The 25,557-nt window shown below is 42.3% G+C and overlaps 1 protein-coding gene across 1 annotated transcript in view; it reads right to left on the reverse strand.

The window, feature by feature from the left end:
* Positions 1–25,557, reverse strand: part of NOX4 (NADPH oxidase 4) — a 247,490-nt gene that overhangs the window by 21,215 nt on the left and 200,718 nt on the right. The window contains exons 15-17 of the mRNA XM_030200162.1: positions 23,847–23,966; positions 19,994–20,102; positions 14,669–14,737 (exon numbers count right to left, since the gene is read on the reverse strand). Coding sequence (XP_030056022.1) covers positions 14,669–14,737; positions 19,994–20,102; positions 23,847–23,966 — 298 coding nt within the window. The remainder of the gene's footprint in view (positions 1–14,668; positions 14,738–19,993; positions 20,103–23,846; positions 23,967–25,557) is intronic.

Genomic DNA, 25,557 nt, shown 5'->3' on the forward strand with positions numbered 1-25,557 from the left:
TAAGTGCAGATTGGGTGTATTCCATAATAGTGTGCATAGTATTTTGAAATGCCCACTACCCGCCCATTCCCACACACCCCCTTTTCAACAGCGCACATTAGAATTTACTCACACCGCATTGTATAATGCGCCTAAAAACTTGTGCGTATAAATTCTAATTAAAGCCAATTAGTGCCACTAATTGGTTGTTATGTACCAATTATCAGCGCTGATTGGCTTTTTAATCAATTAAGTTGTACGTGCAATTCGGTCGGGCGACACACAACTTGAGGCACCACATATAGAATTTGGGGGTAAACGGTAAACTTCAGGATATGGCTGTATTACTGCAAAAAGAAAGGAGTCTGGAAATCAAAGTGGATGACAGACTCTGATTAAACGTTAGACACAGGTTTCAACTGCGGTTTTCCTGGCAGCAGTATCCTTCCAAAAATATTAACATTCTATAAATGTGCGCTGTTTTCTGTGTGTGTTTAATTTCATTTACTTTCCTTTTTATCATTATACCACATTATACAATAAAAGAAAGATATTTTTAATCACTCACAAATTTTTCTCTGGCTTGCATGCTGTAGGATTTTTGCCATAAACACAGCTGTTGTGTTTAATTTAATGTAATGGGGAAAATTGCAAACCAATTGTATAATCCTGGCAGGATAGTCTTGAGTGATGAGATCTGAGAAGAATGAGTGCAGATATTGAAGATAATTTACGGATGTGAGTGGGATGAAGAAATATAGCACATATTTTATATTCTCTTTACCCCCTCTCCTCTCTCACATCTTATCCAGGACCACATTAACTACTTATGAGGATCTGGGCCCCCAGTCCAGCAGTGTTCTTTCTCCCCACTCCCCTTGTCCAGTAGTGTAACTTACCTCCACTCCAGCTAAGCTGCTTCCTGAGGAATAAAGCGGTACAAAATGAGCAGAGTAACTGTCCATCTGCACTGCTGATGGCTCTGCTGGTCCTGCTCCTTCTTACAGAACTTCCTGGCTCTGAGGGGTGGAACCAGCAGAGCCATTAGTGGAATAGATGGATGGCGGGCTCCACGCTTTTATGCTGCTTCCTGGCCCCCCCTCCCCGAAAGATGCTGGATGGGGGGAAAAAAGTGGAAGGGAGGAGAGGGAAAGAGAATGCTGGATCAGAGTGGGCCCTGTGTTAAGAGCCACTTTTATTTATGGACCCCCCCCCCCCCCCCCGCAGTGGCGTAGTCAAGGGTGGGCCCGGGTGGTCCCAGGCCCACCCAATTTGGGCTTAGGCCCACCCAGTAGCAGCATACCTATGATGTGGCTGGCAGGGATCCCGATGCTCCTCCAGCTGAAAACTTCCAACAACTGTCCCTCCTGCCAGCCTTGTAAATAGCAGACCTTTGCCTGCAGCGAGCAGCGACTGATACATACTCATCGCACCATCCCCACAGCCTTCCCTCGGATGTATTCCCACCTATGCGGAAACAGGAAGTTGCATCAGCGGGAAGGCTGTGGTGCCAACATAAGCAGTGTGTATTAGTTGCTGCTCGCTGCCAGTGAAAATCTGCTATTTAAAAGGTATACAGGGGAGGGGGGGGGGGTGTTTGAGAGACCATATGGCACGCTGGCGAGAGAGGGCAAGACCGAATCACTTGTGGGACAAGGCGGAGTTCTTCTGCCCACCCATCTTGGGCCCAGGCCTCCCCCCAAAATTGGGTGTCTGGCCACACCCCTGCCCCCCTGTTAAGCTGGGCACAGGACAGCTTGCCCCCTTTCTTCCATAGTTAAAGAGACCCTTATCTTACCTCTGACCTTAATTGAACAAATTTCCTGACTTACCTACTTAGCCTCTCCTACTCAGTTACTGATGCTGTTCCCTCCACTTACAATTTTACAGTGCCTTCAACCATGTAGCTTCCTGACCTTAGGGGCTCTTTTACTAAGCCGCGTAGGCACCTACACGCACCCAACGGGCGCCAATTCAGAGTTACTGCCCGGCTACCACGTGGCCCGTGCAGTAATTTCACTTTTTACATGCGTCCGCTACGTGCGCCAGAAAATATATTTTATGTTCCATCACGCGACGAAAATCGATTACTGCACGGGTAATGCAAAAGACCTTACCGCTGTCCATGATTAGCGGTAAGGCTCAAACCCAAAATGGACACGTGCCAATTTTTATTTTGTTGCATGTCCATTTTTGGCCAAAATTTTAAAAAAGGCATTTTTTTTACAGGCAAGCTGAAAAATAGATCTACGCGTGCCCAGAACCCGCGCCTACACTACCACAGGCCATTTTTCAGTGACCTTAGTAAAAGGACCCTTAGATTACAAACCCTTACCATTATTTATTTGTTACATTTGTATCCCACATTTTCCCACCTATTTGTAGGCTCAACGTGGCTTACATAGTACCGGAGAGGCGTTTGCAGACTCCGGTGTGAACAAATACAAAGTGATATTGTGGTAAGATAAAGTTCATGTGGCACAGCCACACTAGGGAATCGTACAATGGAAGAGTTGTGTTATGTCCATTACGTTCTTTAGTTTTGTTGTGTTGCAGAGATCAGGCATTTATGTTGGATTGGTAGGGTATGCCTTTTTAAACAGGTTAATTTTTCGTTTTTTCCGGAAGTTTAGGTGGTCATGTGCGTAGTTTTCAAGGCTTTTTGGTAATGCGTTCCATAGTTGTGTGCTTACGTAGGAGAAACTGGATGCGTAAGTTGATTTGTATTTGAGTCCTTTGCAGCTTGGGTAGAGCAAGCTGTTGTTCTTAGTGAAGTATACTAATCCTATGTCTGCATCTAAATTGCAGTACATATTTACATTCTGATTCACGCTTCAGACCAGCACCAAACTAACCCCTCCCCTATACACATAGAGAGGATCTACTGGTGTCCTGATGCTTGTACACTACCTATAGTGGTAAAAATTCTATCTGGATTAGATTCACAAAATAAAAATAGGAAATGACAATTCCAATAGCATAGGTGGATCCAGACAAAATACCTATGTCTGATTCTTCTCCCCTGACTCCCTCACCCACCCCCACACGCTCTGTCTCCCTATCCCTCACAAATAACTTCTCTAACTAAATAGAAAAGTTATTTGCGAGGGATATGGAGCCAGACACAGAGACAGTGAACACATAATTCCTTTAAAAAGTAAGATAAAAAGGATGCTTTAATTAGATATTTCATTATATTATTCCCGATATATATACATCTCACAGGAGGGGTTCTCAACCTAGTCCTCGGGACACACCTAGCCAGTCAAATTTTCAGGATATCTACAATGAATATACAACCGTTAAATATGCATGCTCTACCTCAATTCTATGCAAATCTATCTTATGCATATTTATTATGGGTATCTTGAAAACCTGACTGGCTATGTGTGTCCCAAGCAGAAGACCACCAGATCCAAATCGTAGATAAAAAAGATTTTAAAATAAAAGAATACTATGCATGACGTGGCCACATTTCACCCAAATAAAACAATCAATTTACAATCATACATACTAACATTTTATAAACATACAGTAAAAACACTTAAATCATATTTAAGACTAAATAAAATCTTATACAAATAAAATCAAAACCACACAAAACAAAGACATAAGATCAATAAAATGTCAAAGTAACACATATCAAGAGTGCTGCTTTTAACTCCTAACCCTTATTCACTTGTTCAGAACCCTTATTTTATCATCCTCACTTTAATATTCCCTTATCTCTTGTTTGCCCTGTTTGTCTGTCCTAATTAGATTGTAAGCTCTGTCGAGCAGGGACTGTCTCTTCATGTTCAAGTATACAGCGCTGCGTACGTCTAGTAGCGCTTTAGAAATTATAAGTAGTAGTAGACGCAAGGTGCTGAAATGGGACTGAAACAGATAGATACGTAAATACACTTAGGGGCCCTTTTAGAAAGGTGCGCTGAAAAATGGCCTGCGGTAGTGTAGTTTTGGGCACATGCAGAATCGTTTTTCAGCGCACCTGTAAAAAATGAATTTTTAAAACTTTTTGCTGAAAATGGATGTGTGGCAAAATAAAAATTGCCATGCCTCCATGTTGGGGTCTGAGACCTTACCACCAGCCATTGACCTAGCAGTAAGGTCTCATACAGTAACCGGGCTGTAATGGCCTACGCACGTAAAATGCCAATTACCGCCCACGCGCAAGAAAATAAAAATATTTTCCGGCGCACATAGCAGACGCGTGTCTAAAATAAAATTACTGCATGGGCCACGTGGTAGCCGGGCAGTAACTCAAAACTGACACACATTGGGCGACCATAGACGCCTACGCGGCTTAGTAAAAGGGCCCTTTATACACCCAGTTATAGGATAGCGCCTAAGTGTATCCATGCACAACTACAAAAGGGAACGTTTCCGAGGGAGGGGCATGGGCAAGTCAGGGCATTCCAGAAAACTGCATGCAGTATTACAGAATACCTTGAATGTCTGCCAGGATTTACACCTGGATTCAGCTGGTGTAAGTGTTGGAATGTAATTGTATTTTACATGCATTGCCTGTCACCTATTATTTCTCTGTGATTACTCTGTGACCTCTGATGTGAATTACTTAGAGAGGTCACATAGCTATGCAACTTCCTGTGGGGGGTAGATGCAGCACATGCAGCACATGGAGCACATGGAGCTCATGATCTCTCCTAACCTGAGAGGATCTATGGTGGTGTGAGCATCCATTACCATCTAAGCACAAGGAAGGAGCTGATAAGACAAATGTATAGTAATATGTATATATAAGCCTGTCTGATTATAATCTAACTACAAACTGTGAGTAAACAGATGTTTTGTTACTTCAACTTTAAAGTGACTCAGCAGTGAATTATTCAGGGGTGAATGAGAGAGAGATGAAGATAGAAATTAACATTTCTAAAGCTGAAGCTGTGTGTACTAAAATCTGCTAATTATTTACTACAAATAATCCAACAAAAGGGTTATGGGCCCAGGGGCTCAGGAATTGAAAAAGAAGAGAAATATTACCAGGCAGAAAAAAGGCCACATTTTTCTCTTAAGTTTTAAAGGAAAGATTCAGTCTGTCTCTCTCTCCCCCCACACAGCAGACAGAAGGCTAAGAAAATGGCTGAGGGAGGAAATTCACCATTGTTCTATTCTCTCAAGGTGCCTAGATTAACTGAGTTTAATTATCAGCTGTGGGAACTAAGATTCATATGTCTCCTTCGAGCAAAAGGATTAAATATATGCTTAGACCAAGACAGAACAGCTGAAAATATGGCTGAATGGGACAATGCAAACTATTATGTGAAGTGCATGCTTTTGGAAGCTCTCTCAGAGCAACAAGCCATATTAGTGGAGGGAAAAGATACACCAAAGGACATTTTATATAAACTGAGAACTATGTATGCAACTACATATGCAAAGCAGCAACCAATTTGGTTGGCAGAGTTGAATGAAACCAAATTAAGGGATAAAAGTAAATGTAATGATCACATTATGCATCTTATGTCTTCATTTCAAAAGCTAGAACTTTCTGGAATTCCCATGTGTGATGCATTGAAAAGAGCATTTCTTTTTACCTCACTATCAAAGAAGTTTGATGTTTTTAGGTCTGTAAATGAGGCCATTGAAGGGCAATCTTTTGAACAGACAACATCAAAACTAAGGCAGGAATGCATAATAAATGATTCTGAGGAGATGTGTTCTCAAAGTCAGTCAGAGAGAAATGAAACAAATTTCTTGGCAAAGAACAGAGGAAGGCGGAGCTATGGGAAAACTCCACCCAAGGGCAAGCTGATTTGCTACTCATGTGGAAAGGAGGGACATGTATCTAAATGGTGTAAGGAAACACAAAACACTCCCTCTAGCTCACCTAAGCCAATGGAACTAAAGAATTTTCAAACCAGGAAATGTATGAAGGACAAAGATAAACACAAGGGCTTTCTAATGGCAGAAAAATCTTTGACTATGGTAAATAATAATTCAAATGAAAGTACTTGGATTTTGGATTCGGGGAGCACATGCCATTTAACCAATTGTAAGGATTTCTTTCAGGAAATGTGTCCAGAGGAAGGTATTCTTAAAACTGCAAACGCAGGGACTGCTAAGATCCAAGCAAAAGGTATTGGATTCTTAAAATGCAAAGTGTCTAATGAAGTTAAAGAAATTCCTGTAAGTGATGTCTTGTATATTCCCCAAGCAGTTTGCAATATGCTTAGTGTATCTACATTAGATAAGAAGGGATTTGTGATTCATTTTGAAAACAGTAAGTGCACAATCTCTAAAAATGATGAAGTGTATGCTGAAGCTTTTATGCATAATGATGTTTATAAACTGAGCATTTCAGGTGAAGCCTCACATATGGCGCAAGTAAGGAAGAATGATGGTAAATGTAGTCTGGAAATCTGGCACCGCCGCCTGGGACATCGTGATTCTAAGGTGATCCAGGATCTTTACAGTAAGCAACTGGCCACCGGCATTCAGATAAGTGCAGATGCTGGTAAAATGGAGAAATGCATAGACTGTGTTACTCAAAAAGGTGTGAGACCCTCATTTCCTGCATACACAGGAAATAGGAGTAATAAAGTGCTGGACTTAATACACAGTGACTTATGTGGACCGTTTAATATCCCATCATTGGGAAATAACAGATTTGTGCTAATATTCTTGGATGATTTCTCTAGATATTGTGTGGCCTATTTGCTGAAAGAAAAAAGTCAAGTCACAGACATGCTGAAGAAATACGTAGCCATGGTGAGCAATAAATTTGAACGAAAACCAAAGGTTCTTCAGACCGACAATGGTGGTGAGTTCACTTCACAAAGCATGCGCACATTTCTAGAACAAGAAGGCATTCAGCATATCACAACAGTAGCTTATACACCAGAGCAAAATTCTGTTGCAGAGAGAAAATTTAGGTCACTTGTGGAAATGACCAGATGTATGCTGTCAGATAGCAATCTCCCTAAAAGACTATGGGGGGAAGCCATTCTCACAGCAGTGTACCTACAAAACAGAATGCCAACTAAAGGCGCTGAGCGCACACCACATGAGACATGGCATGGTAGGAAGCCAAACCTGTCACACATAAGAACATTTGGAAGTACAGCATATGCTCATGAACCAAAGCAAAGAAGGCATAAGCTGGATTCCACAACAGAAAGGGGCATTTTAGTTGGCTATGCTCCAGGACACAAAGGATATAGAATTTTGAATCTGAAAACTGGCATTGTTGGCATAAGACATGTTACATATTTTGATGAAAACAAAAGGGTTGATAAAGGCTGGATTATCCCAGATGAGCCTTATCATCCAGAATATGAAACTAGAACCATAATAGACATGCCAGTGTATATAAATGCCATACCAAGGCAGATGTCTGAAAGCAACTCATCTGTATCTAACGAGGAACAGGCAGAGGAAGCAGACACAGAAAGGATCATTGAAGAAGACAGTACAGTTGGAGAAGGGGAATCAATTGGAGAAGGACTCTCAGATATAGAGGATGCGGAAAGGTCGGACCAACCTGTTGTCAGACGCTCATCCAGGGAAAACAAAGGTGTTCCACCCCCAAGACTGTCTTACCTAACAAAGTCAGCAAAAGCTCAAGAGCCCTTAACATGGGATGAGATTGAGAAAATGCCAGCAGAAGAAGCTGCTGAATGGCATAAAGCTGCACAAGAAGAAATTGATGCATTGGATAAAAATAATACTTGGATTCTTACAAAATTACCTCCTGGCAAGAAAGCTATAGGATGCAAATGGGTATTCAAGTTAAAAAGGAATGCACAAGGAAAAGTGGAAAGGTATAAAGCCAGATTAGTGGCAAAGGGATATCTTCAAAAATATGGAGAAGATTTTGATGAAGTGTTTGCACCTGTAGTGAAACACACGACAATCAGAACACTTCTGAGCATTGCAGTCTCAAAAGGCATGCAAGTCAACCACATTGATGTGAAAACAGCGTTTCTTCATGGAGAAATAACTGAAGACTTGTACATGGAACAACCAACAGGTTTCATAAATACAAAACAAAGACAGCTAGTGTGTAAATTAAACAAAGGTCTTTATGGATTAAAGCAAAGTGCAAAATGTTGGAATGATAAATTGCATGAAATATTGACAAATTTAGGATTTAAGCAAGGTGAAGCAGATAAATGTTTGTACACTAGGTGCACAAATGGACAATATGCATACATTTTAGCTTTTGTTGATGATCTGCTCATTGCAAGCAAAAGTGAGCAAGAGTACAAGGACATTGTAAAGTGTTTAAACCTCAATGTTGAGATAAAAGAACTGGGTAATGTGTCATACTATCTTGGTATAGAAATTGAGAAACAAAATGATGGTTCTTATCTTCTAAGCCAGAAGCAGAAAATAAATGAGCTTATTGAAAGTTTAGGTATGCAAGATGCCCAAGTTGTAAGCACTCCCATGATCACTGATTTTCTGAAGGATGAAACAGTAAGAGAACCTTTACCAGATAACATCCAATATAGATCAGCCATAGGTAAGCTTTTATATCTAGCTACCACATACAGGGCTGATATAGCAAATGCAGTAGGAATTTTGAGCAGAAGGGTCAGCTCACCTACCAAATCAGATTGGACTGCAGTTAAAAGGATGGTAAGGTATTTAAAGGGTACCATTGATTGTAAATTAAAGATTTCAGCCAATAGTAATCCAAAACTAATATGTTACTGTGATTCAGATTGGGCAGGGGATCATTCTGATTATAAATCCACAAGTGGATATGTGTTTATGTATGGAAATGTACAAATTTCATGGGCCAGTCATAAACAAAGTATTGTGAGTTTGTCTTCTACAGAAGCTGAATATGTGGCTGTATCGGAAGCGTGCAGAGAACTGATGTGGATTGAAAAAACTTTTGCTGGATTTCGGAATAGCTGAAAAGAGACCAATCCAGATAATGGAAGATAATCAGAGCTGCATCCGACTGTCACAGAATGACAAGGTTCAGTCACGCACCAAGCACATCGCAACGAAATACCACAACGTGCGAGAGTTGGCAAAAGAAGGGGTCATCAGTCTACACTATTGTCACACCAGTGAGATGACAGCTGACATCATGACCAAACCGTTACCCAGAGAACGTTTTGTGAATCTGCGTATAAAGCTTGGACTTTGTATGAATAAATAATTGCATGACAGTTATGCATGAGAAGGGGTTTGTTGGAATGTAATTGTATTTTACATGCATTGCCTGTCACCTATTATTTCTCTGTGATTACTCTGTGACCTCTGATGTGAATTACTTAGAGAGGTCACATAGCTATGCAACTTCCTGTGGGGGGTAGATGCAGCACATGCAGCACATGGAGCACATGGAGCTCATGATCTCTCCTAACCTGAGAGGATCTATGGTGGTGTGAGCATCCATTACCATCTAAGCACAAGGAAGGAGCTGATAAGACAAATGTATAGTAATATGTATATATAAGCCTGTCTGATTATAATCTAACTACAAACTGTGAGTAAACAGATGTTTTGTTACTTCAACTTTAAAGTGACTCAGCAGTGAATTATTCAGGGGTGAATGAGAGAGAGATGAAGATAGAAATTAACATTTCTAAAGCTGAAGCTGTGTGTACTAAAATCTGCTAATTATTTACTACAAATAATCCAACAGTAAGTTGGACACAGAAGTCGGCACCAAATGCTATTCTATAAAGACCATTCATCCTGGAGCATCCTTTATAGATAGCATTGGGTGCCGATTTTTTTGGGCGCATATATTTTGGGCATTATTTACTGAATTTAGCCCTCAGTGAGGACCCTTGCATTATTAATAACGCTATAACTCTTGATAGTCAATTACAGATCCATGCTTATTGGACTCATAAATATATTGTATGAAGGTTGGTGAGAGGAAGAGGAAGACTAGTTTGTCATAGCAATCCATTTTGGGGTTGTTATTCAAAATGATTTAACAGGCCAGACACGGCTCCTAGTCAGTCAAATCACTCGTTCAGGGCTATCTGCTGATATGCAGTGTCACTCAACCGGGTAGGTTCTGCTGAATATTACCACATGCCGCTAAACTTAAACCCAGCTATTTTGCGCGTGGTTCGTGGGCAGAGCCACCACTTATGCAGTTAAGTGCCAGTATTCAGTACTTAAGCCTCCTAAGTTAAGTGGTTAAATCGGACTGCGTAAAATTCACTCCTATCTTTCTGAGCATAGGCATAGTTTGACTGTTTCATTTGGGGGGGGCAAAGAATGGGCGGAGCATATTAGCATATCATTTGCATATATACATATGCAAATGAATATGCTAATATGGAGGAAGGAAATGAAATTTACAGGCAAAATATCACAGATGCACATTTCAAAAAGCTGACACATTTCAATTAATAAATTATGAATAAAATAAACTTTTATTTACCTTTGTTGTCTGATCATTTAGTTTTTCTATTCGCTTTGATCCCAGTGTCTTCTGTTTTATGCAGTGTCTTCTTTCCAGTAGGCTTCCCTCTGCTCCCCACCCTCCCAGTCCCATCCATCTCTTGCTCCTTCCCTCTGCTCCCCACCCCTCCCAGTCCCAACCATCTCTTGCTCCTTCCCGCTGCTCCCCACCCCTCCCAGTCCCATCCATCTTCTGTTCCTTCCCTCTGCTCACCATCCCTCCGTCCCATCCATCTCTTGCTCCTTCCCTCTGCTGTGCCTGACCTCTCCAAATCCCATCTCCTGGTCCATCCCTCTGCTCCCCACCCCTCGCAGTCCCATCCATCTTCTGTTCCTTCCCTCTGCTCACCATCCCTCCGTCCCATCCATCTCTTGCTCCTTCCCTCTGCTGTGCCTGACCTCTCCAAATCCCATCCATCTCCTGGTCCATCCCTCTGCTCCCCACCCCTCGCAGTCCCATCCATCTCTTGCTCCTTCCCTCTGCTCACCTCCTTTCCCAGTCCAATCCAATTCCTGGTCCTTCCCTCTGCTCCCCACCCACCCCTCCCAGTCCCATCCATCTCTTACTCCTTCCCTCTGCTCCCCACCCACCCTTCCCAGTCCCATCCATCTCTTGCTCCTTCCCTCTGCTTCCCACCCCTCCCAGTCCCATCCATCTCCTGCTCCTTCCCTCTGACCTCCTTTCCCAGTCCAATCCAATTCCTGGTCCTTCCCTCTGCTCCCCACCCACCCCTCCCAGTCCCATCCATCTCTTGCTCCTTCCCTCTGCTTCCCACCCCTCCCAGTCCCATCCATCTCCTGCTCCTTCCCACTGCTTCCCACCCTCCCAGTCCCATCCATCTCCTGCTCCTTCCCACTGCTTCCCACCCTCCCAGTCCCATCCATCTCCTGCTCCTTCCCTCTGCTTCCCACCCTCCCAGTCCCATCCATCTCCTGCTCCTTCCCTCTGCTTCCCACCCTCCCAGTCCCATCCATTTCTTGCTCCTTCCCTCTGCTTCCCACCCCTCCCAGTCCCATCCATCTCCTGCTCCTTCCCTCTGACCTCCTTTCCCAGTCCAGTCCAATCCAATTCCTGGTCCTTCCCTCTGCTCCCCACCCACCCCTCCCAGTCCCATCCATCTCTTACTCCTTCCCTCTGCTCTCCACCCTCCCAGTCCCATTCATCTTCCCTCTGCTGCCCCCTCCCCCCCCCCCGCGAGGTCCAGGATCGTGACTCCGTTTACCCCCTCTCTTCCTCCCTCCCTCCGGTGCAGGCAGCAGTCTTCTTCAGCCTTTCTGTGTTCCTGGCAGCAGTAGCGACGTACACGCTGCCTTCGGTCTGCCCCGGAAGCCTTCTCTTCAAGTTCCTGTTCCCACCTATGCGGGAACAGGAACTTGAAGAGAAGGCTTCGGGGCAGAGCTGAAGGCAGCGTGTACGTCGCTACCGCTGCCAGGAACAAGAAAGGCTTAGAGAAGATTGGTGCTGCCTGCGCCGGAGGGTAGGAAGAGAGGGGGTAGATTATAGACACGCTCGTCTCCGTCTGCTTCGCTGCTTCCCTGCCCTCTCTGTCTGCGTCCCGCCTTCCTCTGATGTCATTTCCTTTCGGGCGGGACGCAGACAGAGAGGGCAGGGAAGCAGCGAAGCGGACGGAGACGAGCGCGTGCCTGCTTGTTTTTTTTTTTTTTTTCATTCTAGCGCCAGTCCACGTCATCGTCGTTTGGGGGGGCATTGCCCCCCCCCCCTCGCCCCCCCCAGTCTACGCCTATGTTTCTGAGGTTATGTACTGAATATCGTACTTAACCGGGTAAGAGATAACCGGTCGCATAAACCTGGTGGAGATAAGGACTTTTGTCTGAACTTAAGAAAGTATGGGACAGGCAAGCAGTATCTCTTAGAGAAAGGAGGAGATAGTGGTTGCTGAGGATGGGCCATTTGCCTTTATCTGTCATCACGTTTCTATCAGGGAATAAAGCTGGTGACAGCTAAAAAAAACCCATCCACTTCTCCTGGCAGAATATCGACCCGTTATGTGCACTTTTTAATAGGACCTTAGGGATTCCACATGTTGGTAGATCAGAAATACAAAGAAGCCTAATACCCTTTCACCTCTACTTATGACTACAAAACATTTATAACGGCAAGGAAAACAAAGGGCCAATTATTTGAATTTACTGTAACAATGTGAATTAAAAATTAAACTCTTTGTTAAGGTTCAATAAACTATTTTTATTTATTTTATCCATTATTTATTTATTTATAACATTTATATCCCACGTTTTCCCACATATTTGCAGGCTCAATGTGGCTTACATAGTTCCGTAAGTGGTGATTACCAGTTCTGGATAGGAGAAATACATAGTTGAGGTATAGGGACAGAGTGGGTTAGGTTACAGGAGGAAAGTTCGTCTTATGATAAGAGCTGAAGGTAATAGGTTAAACTTCATTCATGACAAAATTAACTTGAACAATTAGGAGCATTAAACTACAAATCAAGATAATTTAGCAAAAAAACAGTTAAGATATAGAGAATACATGTTGAATAGATACGTTTTGCTAATTTGCATTTAGGATGAATTGTTATTGTATGCTTTCTTAAATAAATACGTTTTCAATAGTTTACGAAAGTTCACTATGTCATGTGTTATTTTTAAGGATTTTGGTAATTCATTCCAAATTTGCGTGCATATTATCATTCTAAAAGTAATATGTTAAGAAATAAAACCAAGATACAGTTGGTCACATTGCTTCACAACGATCTTAAATTACTGCTGCAATAATGGGCACAATTGATGGCATGCACAATTCAATTAGATACGCTGTGTCTATCGGAAAAGTTTTGCTAAATGATTTGATAAGTGTTACTAATTGTACGTTATGGTGCAGCAAACTATGGAATTTTTTTTTTATTCATCTTTTGTTTAGAAAGCATTTATGTTCAGAATACAGGATGGATAAATAAAAATCCTGACTACACATTAGGGGTCCTTTTAACTAAGGTGCGCTAAAAGAAGCCACGCGTTACAATTAGCACAAGGGTTTTCCCCGCACACTGAGGCCACTTTTAGCATGGCTTTAAAATGGCTGCATTTCCACATTTCCCATTAATGGCCAGGTGCTAATTTCCAAATCAGTGCGTGGCTATTAGCATGTGAACCCTTACCGACATCCATTTAGTAGGCAGAAAGGACTCACGAGCTAACCGTGCACTTATCGGTTGGCGTGTGGCAATGTAGCTACACCAGGGGCATAGCTACATGGGTGCATGGGGTCCCGTAGATTTGGCCCTGCCCCCCCCCCCCACTGCCAACCTCTTCGACTCCCCCTCCCCCGTCGGGTACCTTTGTTGGCGGGGGTCCCCAACCCCCGCCAGCCAAAGTCCTCTTCTCTGGCACAGCCGCGTTGCTGATCTGCAAGGGCAGACTCACAGAAACAGAAGCCTGCCCTTGCAGATCAGCAACGCGACCGCGCAAGCTTCTGTTTCTGTACTTGCAGGATGTCAGACTCACAGAAACAGAAGCCTGCCCTTGCAGATCAGCAACGCGACCGCGCAAGCTTCTGTTTCTGTACTTGCAGGATGTCAGACTCACAGAAACAGAAGCCTGCCCTTGCAGATCAGCAACGCGACCGCGCAAGCTTCTGTTTCTGTACTTGCAGGATGTCAGACTCACAGAAACAGAAGCCTGCCCTTGCAGATCAGCAATGTGGCTGCGCCGGAGAAGAGGACTTCCGCTGGCGGGGGTTTGGAACCCCCGCCAGCAAAGGTACCAGACGGCGGAGGAGGGTTGGCGGCAGCGGCGGGAAGAGGGTGTTGAAAGGGTTGGCGCCGGGGGAGGGTCAAAGGTGGTGGTGGCAGCGGGGGGGGGGGGGGGGGGGGAAGGGGGGTGTCAAAAATGACAGCGGGGAGGGGGGGACTAAAATGTGCCCCCTCACCTCGGGCTCTGGACTCCCCTCCCGCCGAAGCTTGGCTACGCCCCTGAGCTACACTGGACACGCCTTCTCTCTGCCCTCCAAACATGCCCCCAGCATGTACTTTTTAGTGCCAGGGAAGCATGCGCAGATGCTTGAATTATCGCAAGATGCCTGAGCACGCCCCTCAGTAGTGCATTTTTGCACACAGGGGCCGCACATTAGTGCCTACCACTGTTTAGTAAAAGGACCCCTAAATTAGGATTTTCTTGCTATTAAAACATTTTTATCAGCAACTTAAAATTTTATTTAACAGCTGTACTGCTTGAACCCCATTTAACCTACTTCTGATTCTAATATCAATAGATCTAACGTATTTACCATCAGCATTCAGCATCATACCTGTATTCCACTGCTTTGACTAACGTACAACCGGATGTTGAGGTAGTCTGGTCGATTTTCCTTCCAAAGCTATGAGGGATTATATAAACATATGATTTAATGCATCTCCTTTAAAAATGGTTGTTACAACTTTTTAGGGGGCAGCTGTTAATATGTGTTATGGCATTAACACAGGCATTATTTTTCTTGAACAGGAGTATCAGGTCGCAGAGCCATGGCCCAATGTTCTGGGTTGTTTCTTAAAGGACTTGGCCAAGTTGAAAGTACGCTCCCCTAATACTCCCTCCAATCGCAACCTCCTCTTCCTGATGTCCCTCCCCCCCACCAATTACAAACTCCCCACCCCAAAGACCCTCCCAATCAAATTCCTCCCCATTCAAACCTCCCTTTCCTCTAAAGCCTCCGCCCCACCCTCCTGTATCCACCACTCAGGCCTACCTTGTAAAATTCTTGAGGTAAAGTGGGGTCAGTGCAGAGTTATGGGGAAATGAGAAAACATAAACAAAACATCAGTAGTATATAAGAACATAAGAATAGCCATACTGGGTCAGACCAATGGTCAATTTAGCCCAATATCCTGCTTCTACTAGTAGTCACAAGTACCTGGCAGAATCCTAAATGATAGTGGCTTAAGCTCCTTTGAGCAGGGACTGTCCTTCTTTGTTAATAGTACAGCGCTGCGCAACCCTGGTAGCGCTTTAGAAATGTTAAATAGTAGTAGTAGTACCTGCCCCCATCAGGGCAAATTAATTATCCCTATGTATGTAACTCTTCCTGTATTTTAGCAGTCAGTTTCCCATAATTCAGTTGAAACAGATCTTTCACCGTTTTAGAAATTTGGATTCCCAGTAGTATACTTCTTTCCTCACTAATCTGAAAGGGAACTGTGACACTTTTCCAAGAAGTGACAATTCTTTAATTAAGAAAGTCCACAACTGAAGGGGATTTTTCACAAATATTATTGTGTCATCCGCATATCAAACTGGATGTGCATGGCTCCATGGCCAAGTCTAACAGCAATGGCAACATCAGGCACCTTTGCTGTGTTCCGCTTCCCAATGTAAATTCTTCAGACCTTACACCATGCACCAATATCAAGCTAAGGGGGTCACAGTACAATGCATCAGAATATAACATAAGAACATAAGCATTGTCATACTGGGACAGACTGAAGGTCCATCTAGCCCAGTATCCTGTTTCCAACAGTGGCCAATCCAGGCCACAAGTACCTGGTAAGATTCCAAAAGAGAAAAACAGATTTTATGCTGCTTATCCTAGAAAAAAGCAGTGGATCTTCCCCAAGTACATCTCAATAATGGCTTAAGGACTTTTCTTTCAGGAAATTATCCAAACCTTTCTTAAACCCTGTTAAACTAACTGTTTTACCACACTCTCTGGCAATGAATTCCAGAGTTTAATTACACAATGAGTGAAGACATATGTTCTCTGATTTGTTACTTATTAGCTTCATTGCATCTCCCCTAGTCCTTGTATTTTTTGAAAGAATAAACAATCGATTCACATCTACCCATTCCACTCCACTCAGTATTTTATAGACCTCTATCCAATTTCCCCTCAGCCATCTCTTTCCATGCTGAAAAGCCCTAGCCTCTTTAGCATTTCCTCATAGGGAAGTTGTCCCATCCCTTTTATCATTTTCGCCATATTCTCTGTGCCTTTTCTAATTCCGCTATATCTTTTTTGAGATGCGAAAACCAGAATTGAACACAGTATCCGAGGTGCAGTCATACCATGGAGCAATACAAAAGCATTATAATATTCTCTATTTATTTCCATTCCTTTCCTAATAATTCCTAACATTCTATTTGCTTTCTTAACTGTCACTACATAATGATCAGAGGGTTCCAACGACAACACCTAGATCCTTTTCGTGGATGGTGACTCCTAATGTAGAACCTTGCATCGTGTAGTTTGAGTTCCTCTTTCCTACTTGCATCACTTTGCCCTTGCTCGCATTTAGATGCCCAATTTCCCAGTTTCATAAGGTTCTCTTGCAATTTTTTCAAAATCCTATTGTGATTTAACAACTTCGAATAACTTTGTGTCATCAGCAAATTTAATTACCTCACTTTTATTCCCATCTCTAGACTATTTAAAAATATTAAAAATATGTTAAAGAGCAGTGGTCCCAGCACACATAGGAGCCAGCTCTGTGGGTCCTGTGGGTGCTTGAGCACCCCCAATATTGAGAGAATTCCTTGTATGTGTCCAGGGAGGGGTTATTGCCATTGGGCTTAGCACCCCCAATAATTCTAAAACGTTGGCTCCTATGCCAGCACAGACCCCTGGGGAACCTCACTGTCTACCCTTCTCCATTGAGAATACTAACCATTTAACCCTACTCTCTGTCTCCTCTCTTGTTTCCAGTTCTTAGTCCACAATAGGACACTACCTCCTATCCAATGGCTTTCTAATTTCCTCAGGAGTCATATAGAAAAAATAAAACAAATTATATATCATACATATGAGAAAGCAAACAAATAAGAAGCTAAGTTATTATGTATATCCATTTAGATTGCAATCTGTACATAGCCATCTAAAATTGAAACATATTAACAAATAAACTGAGCAGAAACTGGGAAGATATTTCTCATGAACAAACATATTAAAGATTTCAATTACAATCCATGGATACATATAATGATCAGCCTGTTTTAATATGTTTCAGTTTTAGATGTCTATGTATAAATTGCAATCTAAATGGATATACATAATAACTTAGCTTCTTATATTATTTATATTTGTGACCCTTATATCATGTGCTTTGTCTTATGTTTTTATATACATACATATTTCTTTTGATCAATATTTTTTTTTATTTTATTTTATACGCTATAGGAAATTTGGCTGTAATTCAACTGTTCTAGGAATACGTACTTCTTACAAATTCCTAGGTATGTTTTCTTCCTCATATGTATGATATATAATTTGTTTTCTTCTTTATTATTTTTAATTTTATGTGGAGATGTTTTTATATATTTTATTACTTGTCGTAGTAGACCCCTGATGCAGGCCGATAGGGCCAAAACACGACTCGTGTTGGGTCACTCATTTTACTTATTTAAATAAAGACTTCATTGTGGACCTCATCTGAGAGAGGATTTTTTGTTTTACAATCCTTTGCTTGGCATTTGATCTTCAGTGGAGTGATTACCTTCTGTTGGTGTTGTGTTTAACCTTGTACCATGTAGATGTTGTACTAGCTTCTGTTCACAGCTCGCTCTGAGAGGCATATCTCACTAGTCAGGCTTTCGAGATTACCACAATGAATATGCATGAGATACATTTGCATATTCTGGTACCCACTGTTACTCATTTTCAATGCAGATGGATGTCTCAAAATGGACAGGACATAAGAAGAGCCAGGTTACTTCCTGTTCCGGGGCAGAGGGAGCAGGAAGCCAGTGGAGCCGAGAGCCGCACGGCTGCTCCTAGCAGCCAAGAATGCACCCGGGGGGGGGGGGGGGGGTGCGTATCGGCAATCTGCCCCGGGTGGCAGCCGACCTAGGATCGTCACTGTACCGCCAACATTGAATATCTGTGTTTTTTTTCAGTCAGCTAGCATATGCCAGGTTAACTCGATATTCAGAGCTAACCAGCTATACGTTAGCGCATAAAGATAGGACAGCTATTTATGCGGTCTTATGTATGCGCCAACACTTTCCAGTTATCTCTGAAAATTAGGAGCTAACCAGACTCCGCCCCCAAAACACCCCCCAGAATGCCCTCGACATAGCTGGCTTGCACTTTGGTGCTAAGCAGTAATTTTTATAGAAAATAACTGGTTAAGCACCACTGAAAATGATCAGTTAGCCAACGACAAGTGAGTTAACTTTTTGGCAGCTGTTCCCAGCTGCTTAACCGATGCTGAATATTGGCCAGAGTAGTTTTTTTTTTCTGTTCCTGGAGGGCTCAAAATACAACATATAGGAGTTATGCTGTGAAGTGTACCTGGGTTCCATTATTTACAGTCCACTGCACTGACCTCTGGGCTGTCCCTCTACTATGCAGGGACATCTGTGTGGCCATTTCTCACAAAATGATGCCAGACCGTTGTTTTTGTGCTGCTTTCTTGGCATCCAAAAGTTGGATGTTTCACTTTTCACGATGGCTTATCATTTTAGTTGTTTTCAGGCTAAGATGTCTATCTCATAGCCCATTGTATGTACATCTATTTTATGAATATTCATAATGTGGGTATTCACACATACACCCTCCCTCCTCAAATAACAACAAACACAAGAGTTATGGCAAAATAAGGCCACACCTTCATAAACAGAATTAAACTACTATATAATAATTCAATGAACTTATGCATCCCATTCCAGCCTAGTAACAAATATGCCCTGTATAAAACATGATGTCATTTGAGTCAATTATATTAATTGTCATCAGATACAAACTGTCAACTGTCACATTCAGCCACCTGGCTAGATGATAACATCCTAGCCAATTTGGAGTGCATCAACTGACCATAACTAGGCCACCCAAAACCCACTGTGGTGATGCCAGGTCATTTGGCAAAAGCCCAACTGGTCATTTCATGGAAGTCGCTAAACTCACCCAGTGCTGACACCAGAAAGCTACGGATCTCCTTGATCCTTGCAAATGCATGTCCCCCATCCTACCTAGACTGGAACCTACTAGGGTTCACAAACCCAACTCTGCAAACCTCCCCTCTGTTATCCAATAATGTCCAACAAGTTAAACAACACCAATGGGAGGGTGCGTAGGCAACCACAACTGAGCAAAGGAGGAGCCCAAAACTGAGTCCATCCTACCCAAAGCATCACCTTCCCAATTTGCTATCCCTCCCCTCTTGGATGCCCAACACAAAATGTTTGCTGGGTTTCTTTATTGTGAGCATAGGCTACACTGCATACATTGAATTGAGGCTGAAAACATGTGCACACAGGCCAGTAAAACTTAGAGAGAACATTGCCTGAAAGCCCAACTGGCTAAGTGTGCATCCAAGAGTGGGTTGAGAAACAGTGACTTAGAGATTCATTGAAGCATGCATTTGCACACAGCTGTAGGTACACTGTTGCACATAGGGTGTACAATTTTTTTGTTTAGCCCATTTTGTGCAAAACAAGCATAGTTTTACCCATATAAAAGGTTTTGAGAATTATCCAATTTGGACCTAAGGAAGGGCGTATTAGCTCCAGAAACCTAGTCAAGAAATGTATTATGTTCATTCAATAAAAAGGATTGTGTTTGTTGATTTTCATTTATTTTTGTCCCTTGCAGATCTTTTTTTTATTTGTTCATGCACCATGCCTGAAACACTATGAAATTGCATACCTTGTCATACAATGCACAGAGAAGGTCTGCAAACCAGTGAAAAGACTGGATGTCCCTGCAAACCCAAACAAAGTAGAGTCGCCTGAGTTTGTGCATCTTCCAAGCATTTCTGTGGAATAAAAATAGCAAACTCGGTATGAATCAAAAAAACTTTCCTAGTACATGAAGCAAAATTCGATACATACAGCACATGCTCATTAATAATGTTTCATTAGGAGAACTCTGTTAATGTGAGCCAGGAAACAGCTCAAACAAATTTCACTTGGTTATATCGCTAATGAGATACAAATCAATCTATATCAAGGGTTCTCAACCAGTCCTGGGGACACAACCAGTCTATAAGATTTTTGAGATACTCACAATTAATATTCACTAATACTACCTACACACAAGGTGAAATTATGACAGGTTGCTCAATTTATAAAAAATGGTTTACTGTGCCTCAATATTTTTTACTCTAATAAGAGCTAAAATACATCTACTTTAATGTGACTTCAAAATGCTGTATGTTTTGTCAATTTTGATGCAAAACAATACAGTATGTTGTGGAAGTTGCAAGCTGTTCGGCATATTTTGACTGTTTCTAGTCTACACACCTTGATCCATGCATTTTTTATCTTGCAGTTGGATTATGGGATCATGATTTACATGGGGTTGCTTTCGTCAGCACTGAAATAGTTGCAATTATGTTGTTGACTAACTCGTGTAAATATAAAACACTAGTAAAAAAGCCCCGTTTCTGATGCAAATGAAACGGGGGCTAGCAATGTTTTCTTCTGTGTGCATGTGGGAGTGTGTGTGTCCCTGCCCTCTGGCCTCTCTCCCCTCCCCCCTCTGAGTCCTTCACTGTTACAGAGCCAGCGATTTGATTTCGTGCTCTGCTGTTTTCCTTCACTGACTGTGTTACAGAGACGGCGGGGCAGACACTCATAGGGAAACCGGATATCTCGCCCCCTTCACACTTCCGGCTGGAGGCTTCATAGAACGTTGGTGTTGCCTTTTATATAGAGAGATATTACTCCACTGTATGTAAGATTTCATTGGTTGCCGGTCAGATACTGCATTCAGTTTAAGATGTTGGTACTGACCCATAACGTGGAGCATGAGAATACTCCTTTTTACCTCATAGTGTCATATGTACCAAATAGAGCTTTGCGTTCTGCCTCTCACCCAAGGTTAATAAGAACCTAAGAACATAAGCGCTGCCATACTGGGACACACTGAAGGTCCATCAAGGCCAATATCCTGTTTCCAATAGTGGCCCATCCAGATCTCAAGTACCTAGAAGATCCCACAAGTATAAAACAGATTTTACACTGCTTATCCTAGAAATAAGCAGTGGATCTTCCCAACTGCCTCGTAATAATGGCTTATGGACTTTTCTTTCAGGAAATTATCCAAACCTTCAACTCTGCTAGAGTAACTGCTTTTACCACATTCTCTGGCAACGAATTCAAGAGTTTAATCACACATTCAGTGAAGAAAGTTTTTCTACGATTTGTTTTAAATTGACTACTTAGTAGCTTCATTGCATGCCCCCCTAGTCCTTGTATTTTTGGAAAGAATAATCAAGCGATTCACATCTACCCCTGTAGCACTCCACTCAGTATTTTATAGACCTCCATCATATCTCCCAGCATTGTCTGATGCTCATAAAGCTATTACCCAGACTAGAGCATTTTTTTTTTTTTGGGGGGGGGGGGGGGTCACTTCCGTGCTTTGGAACAGTCTTCCTAGTGATCTAAGGTATGTTTAATTGTTGCCTAGTTTTAAAAAGCATCTGAAAACTCTTTTTTTTTTTGTCGTGGCATTTGGGGTGCCAGCTCTTTTGGGGGATTGAGGGGATACACTTATAATATTTGTATATTACTTTGTATTATAATATATATATTTTTTTTTATTTTGGTTTGGATGGTGCATGTTGTCCTAGGGGCCTTTTTACTAAGCCATGTAAGCGTCTACATGCACTCAATGCATGCCAAAATGGAGTTACTGACTGGCTACTGCAGGGTTCTTGTGGTAATTTCATTTTTAGTGTGAGTACGACAGGCGCGGCCGACAAAAAATTTTTATTTCCGGACGTGCGTATCGAAAGTTTGCTAAGTGGCATTTGACAAGTGTAGGTCATTACTGCCTGGTTACCATGTGAGACTTTACCGCTAGATCAATGGCTGGCGGTAAGGTTGCTTACGCAAAATAGACACGCGGCAATTTTGATTTTGCTGCACATCCATTTTCAGCAAAATGGTGAAGGCGGTTAGCTTCGTAGAGTTTAAAAAGGGGTTAGACGATTTCCTAAAGGACAAGTCCATAAACCGCTACTAAATGGACTTGGGAAAAATCCACAATTCCAGGAATAACATGAATAGAATGTTTGTACATTTGGGAAGCTTGCCACGTGCCCTTGGCCTGGATTGACCGCTGTCGTGGACTAGATGCTGGGCTTGATGGACCCTTGGTCTTTTCCCAGTGTAGCATTACTTATGTACTTATTTTACAGGTTCACTGAAAAATGGATCGTTGCATGCCCAAAACCTGCGCCTACACTACCGCCAGACATTTTTCAGCACACCTTAGTAAAAGGACCCCCTAGTGTATATGTGTATAGATCTGTCCTATCATTCTATGGCGTTCCTTTCTTGTTTTATTTATATTTTAGCTTTGTAAACCGCTACAATAATTTTGAAGTGGCAGTCTAGAAAATCTTAATAAATGATAATAAATTATAATCGAATAGTCTTAAAAAGTACTGTAGTCTGGTAACATACTGGAAACAAAGAGATCCTAATGCTTTCTGTGTTATGGGGTGTGTCATGTGTTGAGAATGGGCAAGGAAGGCATTTTGTAATTAGTGCATTGCAAATATCGCTCGTTAATCAGCGTTCTTTAGCACAGAACCCACTTACTGCCTCCTAAATAGGAGGTAGAAATTATTTGCATCCAAATGCCAAGCAAATTACCAGGTGGTAGCTACAAATTCAACACAGCACCTCTAACAGCAAATGCTGGGAATATTCCAAATAGTTACCACATAAAATCTGCAGCTCCCGCATGGTTAAGTCCTGTGTTAAGCTGCAATAACTGCAAATTTTAACATGGTTTAATAACAGGGCCCCTAGATCGCTTGATGATCCAATGTCCTTTAAGTATTCCTAGAATTGAAATTTTATACACATTCAGGTACACAAACAGCTTCCCAGAGGCTGGAAAGAAGGAAAACTTCATTAAAATGTAATAATACTGCTGAAAATGCAGGGAAATGGAAGGAACATTGAAGGCATCCTCTTTTTTTTTTTTTTTAAGAACAATGTAGTACATTCATATTTGTATGAGATTGGAAAAAATGACTGAAAAAATATATGGGCAGAAGAAAACGAAGATCACTAAATTAAAAATAAACTTAGGAGAACAGATGATATGCTACATGAGTTTTAGCAGTGGCGTTCCTAGGGGGGCTGGCACCCGGGGCGGATCGCCGATGCGCCCTGCCCCCGGGTGCAGCGCCCCCCTCCCTGATGCAGCGCGGACCCCCCCCCCCGGCAAAAGGACACCCCCACAAAGGAACCCCCCCCTGCCGGGTGCACGCCGCTGGGGGGGGGGGGGGCCGCGCACGCGCCTGTCTGTTGTTCCATGCTTCTTCTCTGCCCCGGAACAGGAAATAACCTGTTCCGGGGCAGAGAAGAAGCCTGGAACAACGGAGAACAGGCGCGCGCGCACGCGGCACCCCCCCCCCCCCCAGCGGAGTGCACCCGGGGCGGACCGCACCCACCGCCCCCCCCCCCCCCCAGGAACGCCACTAAGTTTTAGTGAGCTGACTAGAGTGAAACAGCATGAAATGTTGCAGCTCACATACAGCAGCTGGTTGAGGATTGATGCAAACGGAGTTACTCCAATGCCTCCGGCCGCACAGAGGCTAACCTCATAATTCAAGACTTCTTCAGAGGGACTCCCAAAAGGACCATCCACATAAAGCCTGAAAAACAAGGAAAGAAACTGTCATTTGACAATGATAGCAGGAAGACTGAAGAAATGCAAGGGCAGCTGGGAAAGAAATGTATTTTTAAGTCTACAGTATATTTGCTGATCAGATTGAAAATGTTGCCTCGCTCTGACAGAAGTGCTAGCTTTCATAAACATTTCTAGAAGTTACAATGAAATATGGTATCAAGGGATTAACGTTTATATTGCCTGCATAGCTGCAAAGTCAATTGGTATTTTTTTCCCCGCTGATATGACATCAGTTTTCAAAGTAAAAATATGCTTGTTTTCACTTCAAAAAAATGTTAAAAGAAAAAAAAATTTAACAGCAGATACTTATACTTCCTTTTCCTGAGTACTTTTTCTGACCAAATTAATGTGTGCATTTTTCAAAATAGGTGCACCTCTCGTTTGAATCTTTGCCTTAATCCATCTCCAAGGAATGCCTTCAACTGTTCAACAAATTTCAACTATTAGTCAGCATAACTTTTTTATGCTATGACAAATGTGTTCTGTTCGTTCAGTGTGAGAGATATCTTCTCTCAGAATTCTACTTTTGGCCTTTGTCATCACAAAACTGGATTACTGTAATTCCTTCTACCATTGTCCACTGCTTTCGCAAATCTGGAGACTTCAACTTGTCCAGAATACTACTATTAAATTACTTTTGGGTAATAAGAAATTTGACCGTGTTACCCCTCTGCTCACTTCACAGAACTGGCTTCCGGTTTCTTACAGGTTCATTTTTAAATACCTTACTATTGTTTATCAGATACTGCAGTGCGGCCTTCCATTAGTTTTATCAAATCTTCTCATCCCAAATGCTTCACAACGTAGATTACGTTCTTCTGATCAGCAACTATTGATAGTTCCCTCTTTCTGTCACATCTGGATGGATTATCTCCGAAATACCTGCTTCAGTGTTGTTGCATTCTCCCTTTGGAATTCCATCCCTCTCTCTATCAGAACTGAACACACCTATCAACTTTAAAAACAAAAATCTTTTGGCTTTATCCTTCCCTTTATATTCCCAGATTCCCCTAGAATATTGTAATTTTTTTTGTTTCTTTCCCTATGTCTCCTGTTTTTATTTGTTTTTTTTTAATCTTGTTTTTACCTTATTTTAATTAATATTGTAAACTGCTATGATGTTTTATAATGATTCTGTGGTATATGAAATACATTTGAACTTGAAGTTCACTAAGGGCCTATTTACTAAGCTGTGATAAGTTTATGCACTTACTGCACCTTATGTGCAAATGTTAAGGTCCAGAAAGTGCCAAGCCCGTGCGGTACATCTGTCCTGAGCAGACACTTACCCCCAGATTCTGTATAAGTACTGCCATACTGGGACAGAACGAAGGACCAGAAAGCCCAGCATCCTGTTTCCAACAATGGCCAATCCAGGTCACAAGTACCTAGCCAGATCCCAAAAAAGTACAACACATTTTATGCTGCTTATCCTAGAAATAAGGGACGACTTCCCTAAGAGGAAAGGCTAAAGTGGCTTGGCTCTTCAGCTTGGAAAAAAGACGGCTGAGGGGAGATGATAGAGGTCTATAAAATAATGAGTGGAGTGGAACGGG

The sequence above is a fragment of the Microcaecilia unicolor genome, chromosome 4 (assembly GCF_901765095.1).
Source record: "Microcaecilia unicolor chromosome 4, aMicUni1.1, whole genome shotgun sequence".
NCBI classification, from domain to species: domain Eukaryota; kingdom Metazoa; phylum Chordata; class Amphibia; order Gymnophiona; family Siphonopidae; genus Microcaecilia; species Microcaecilia unicolor.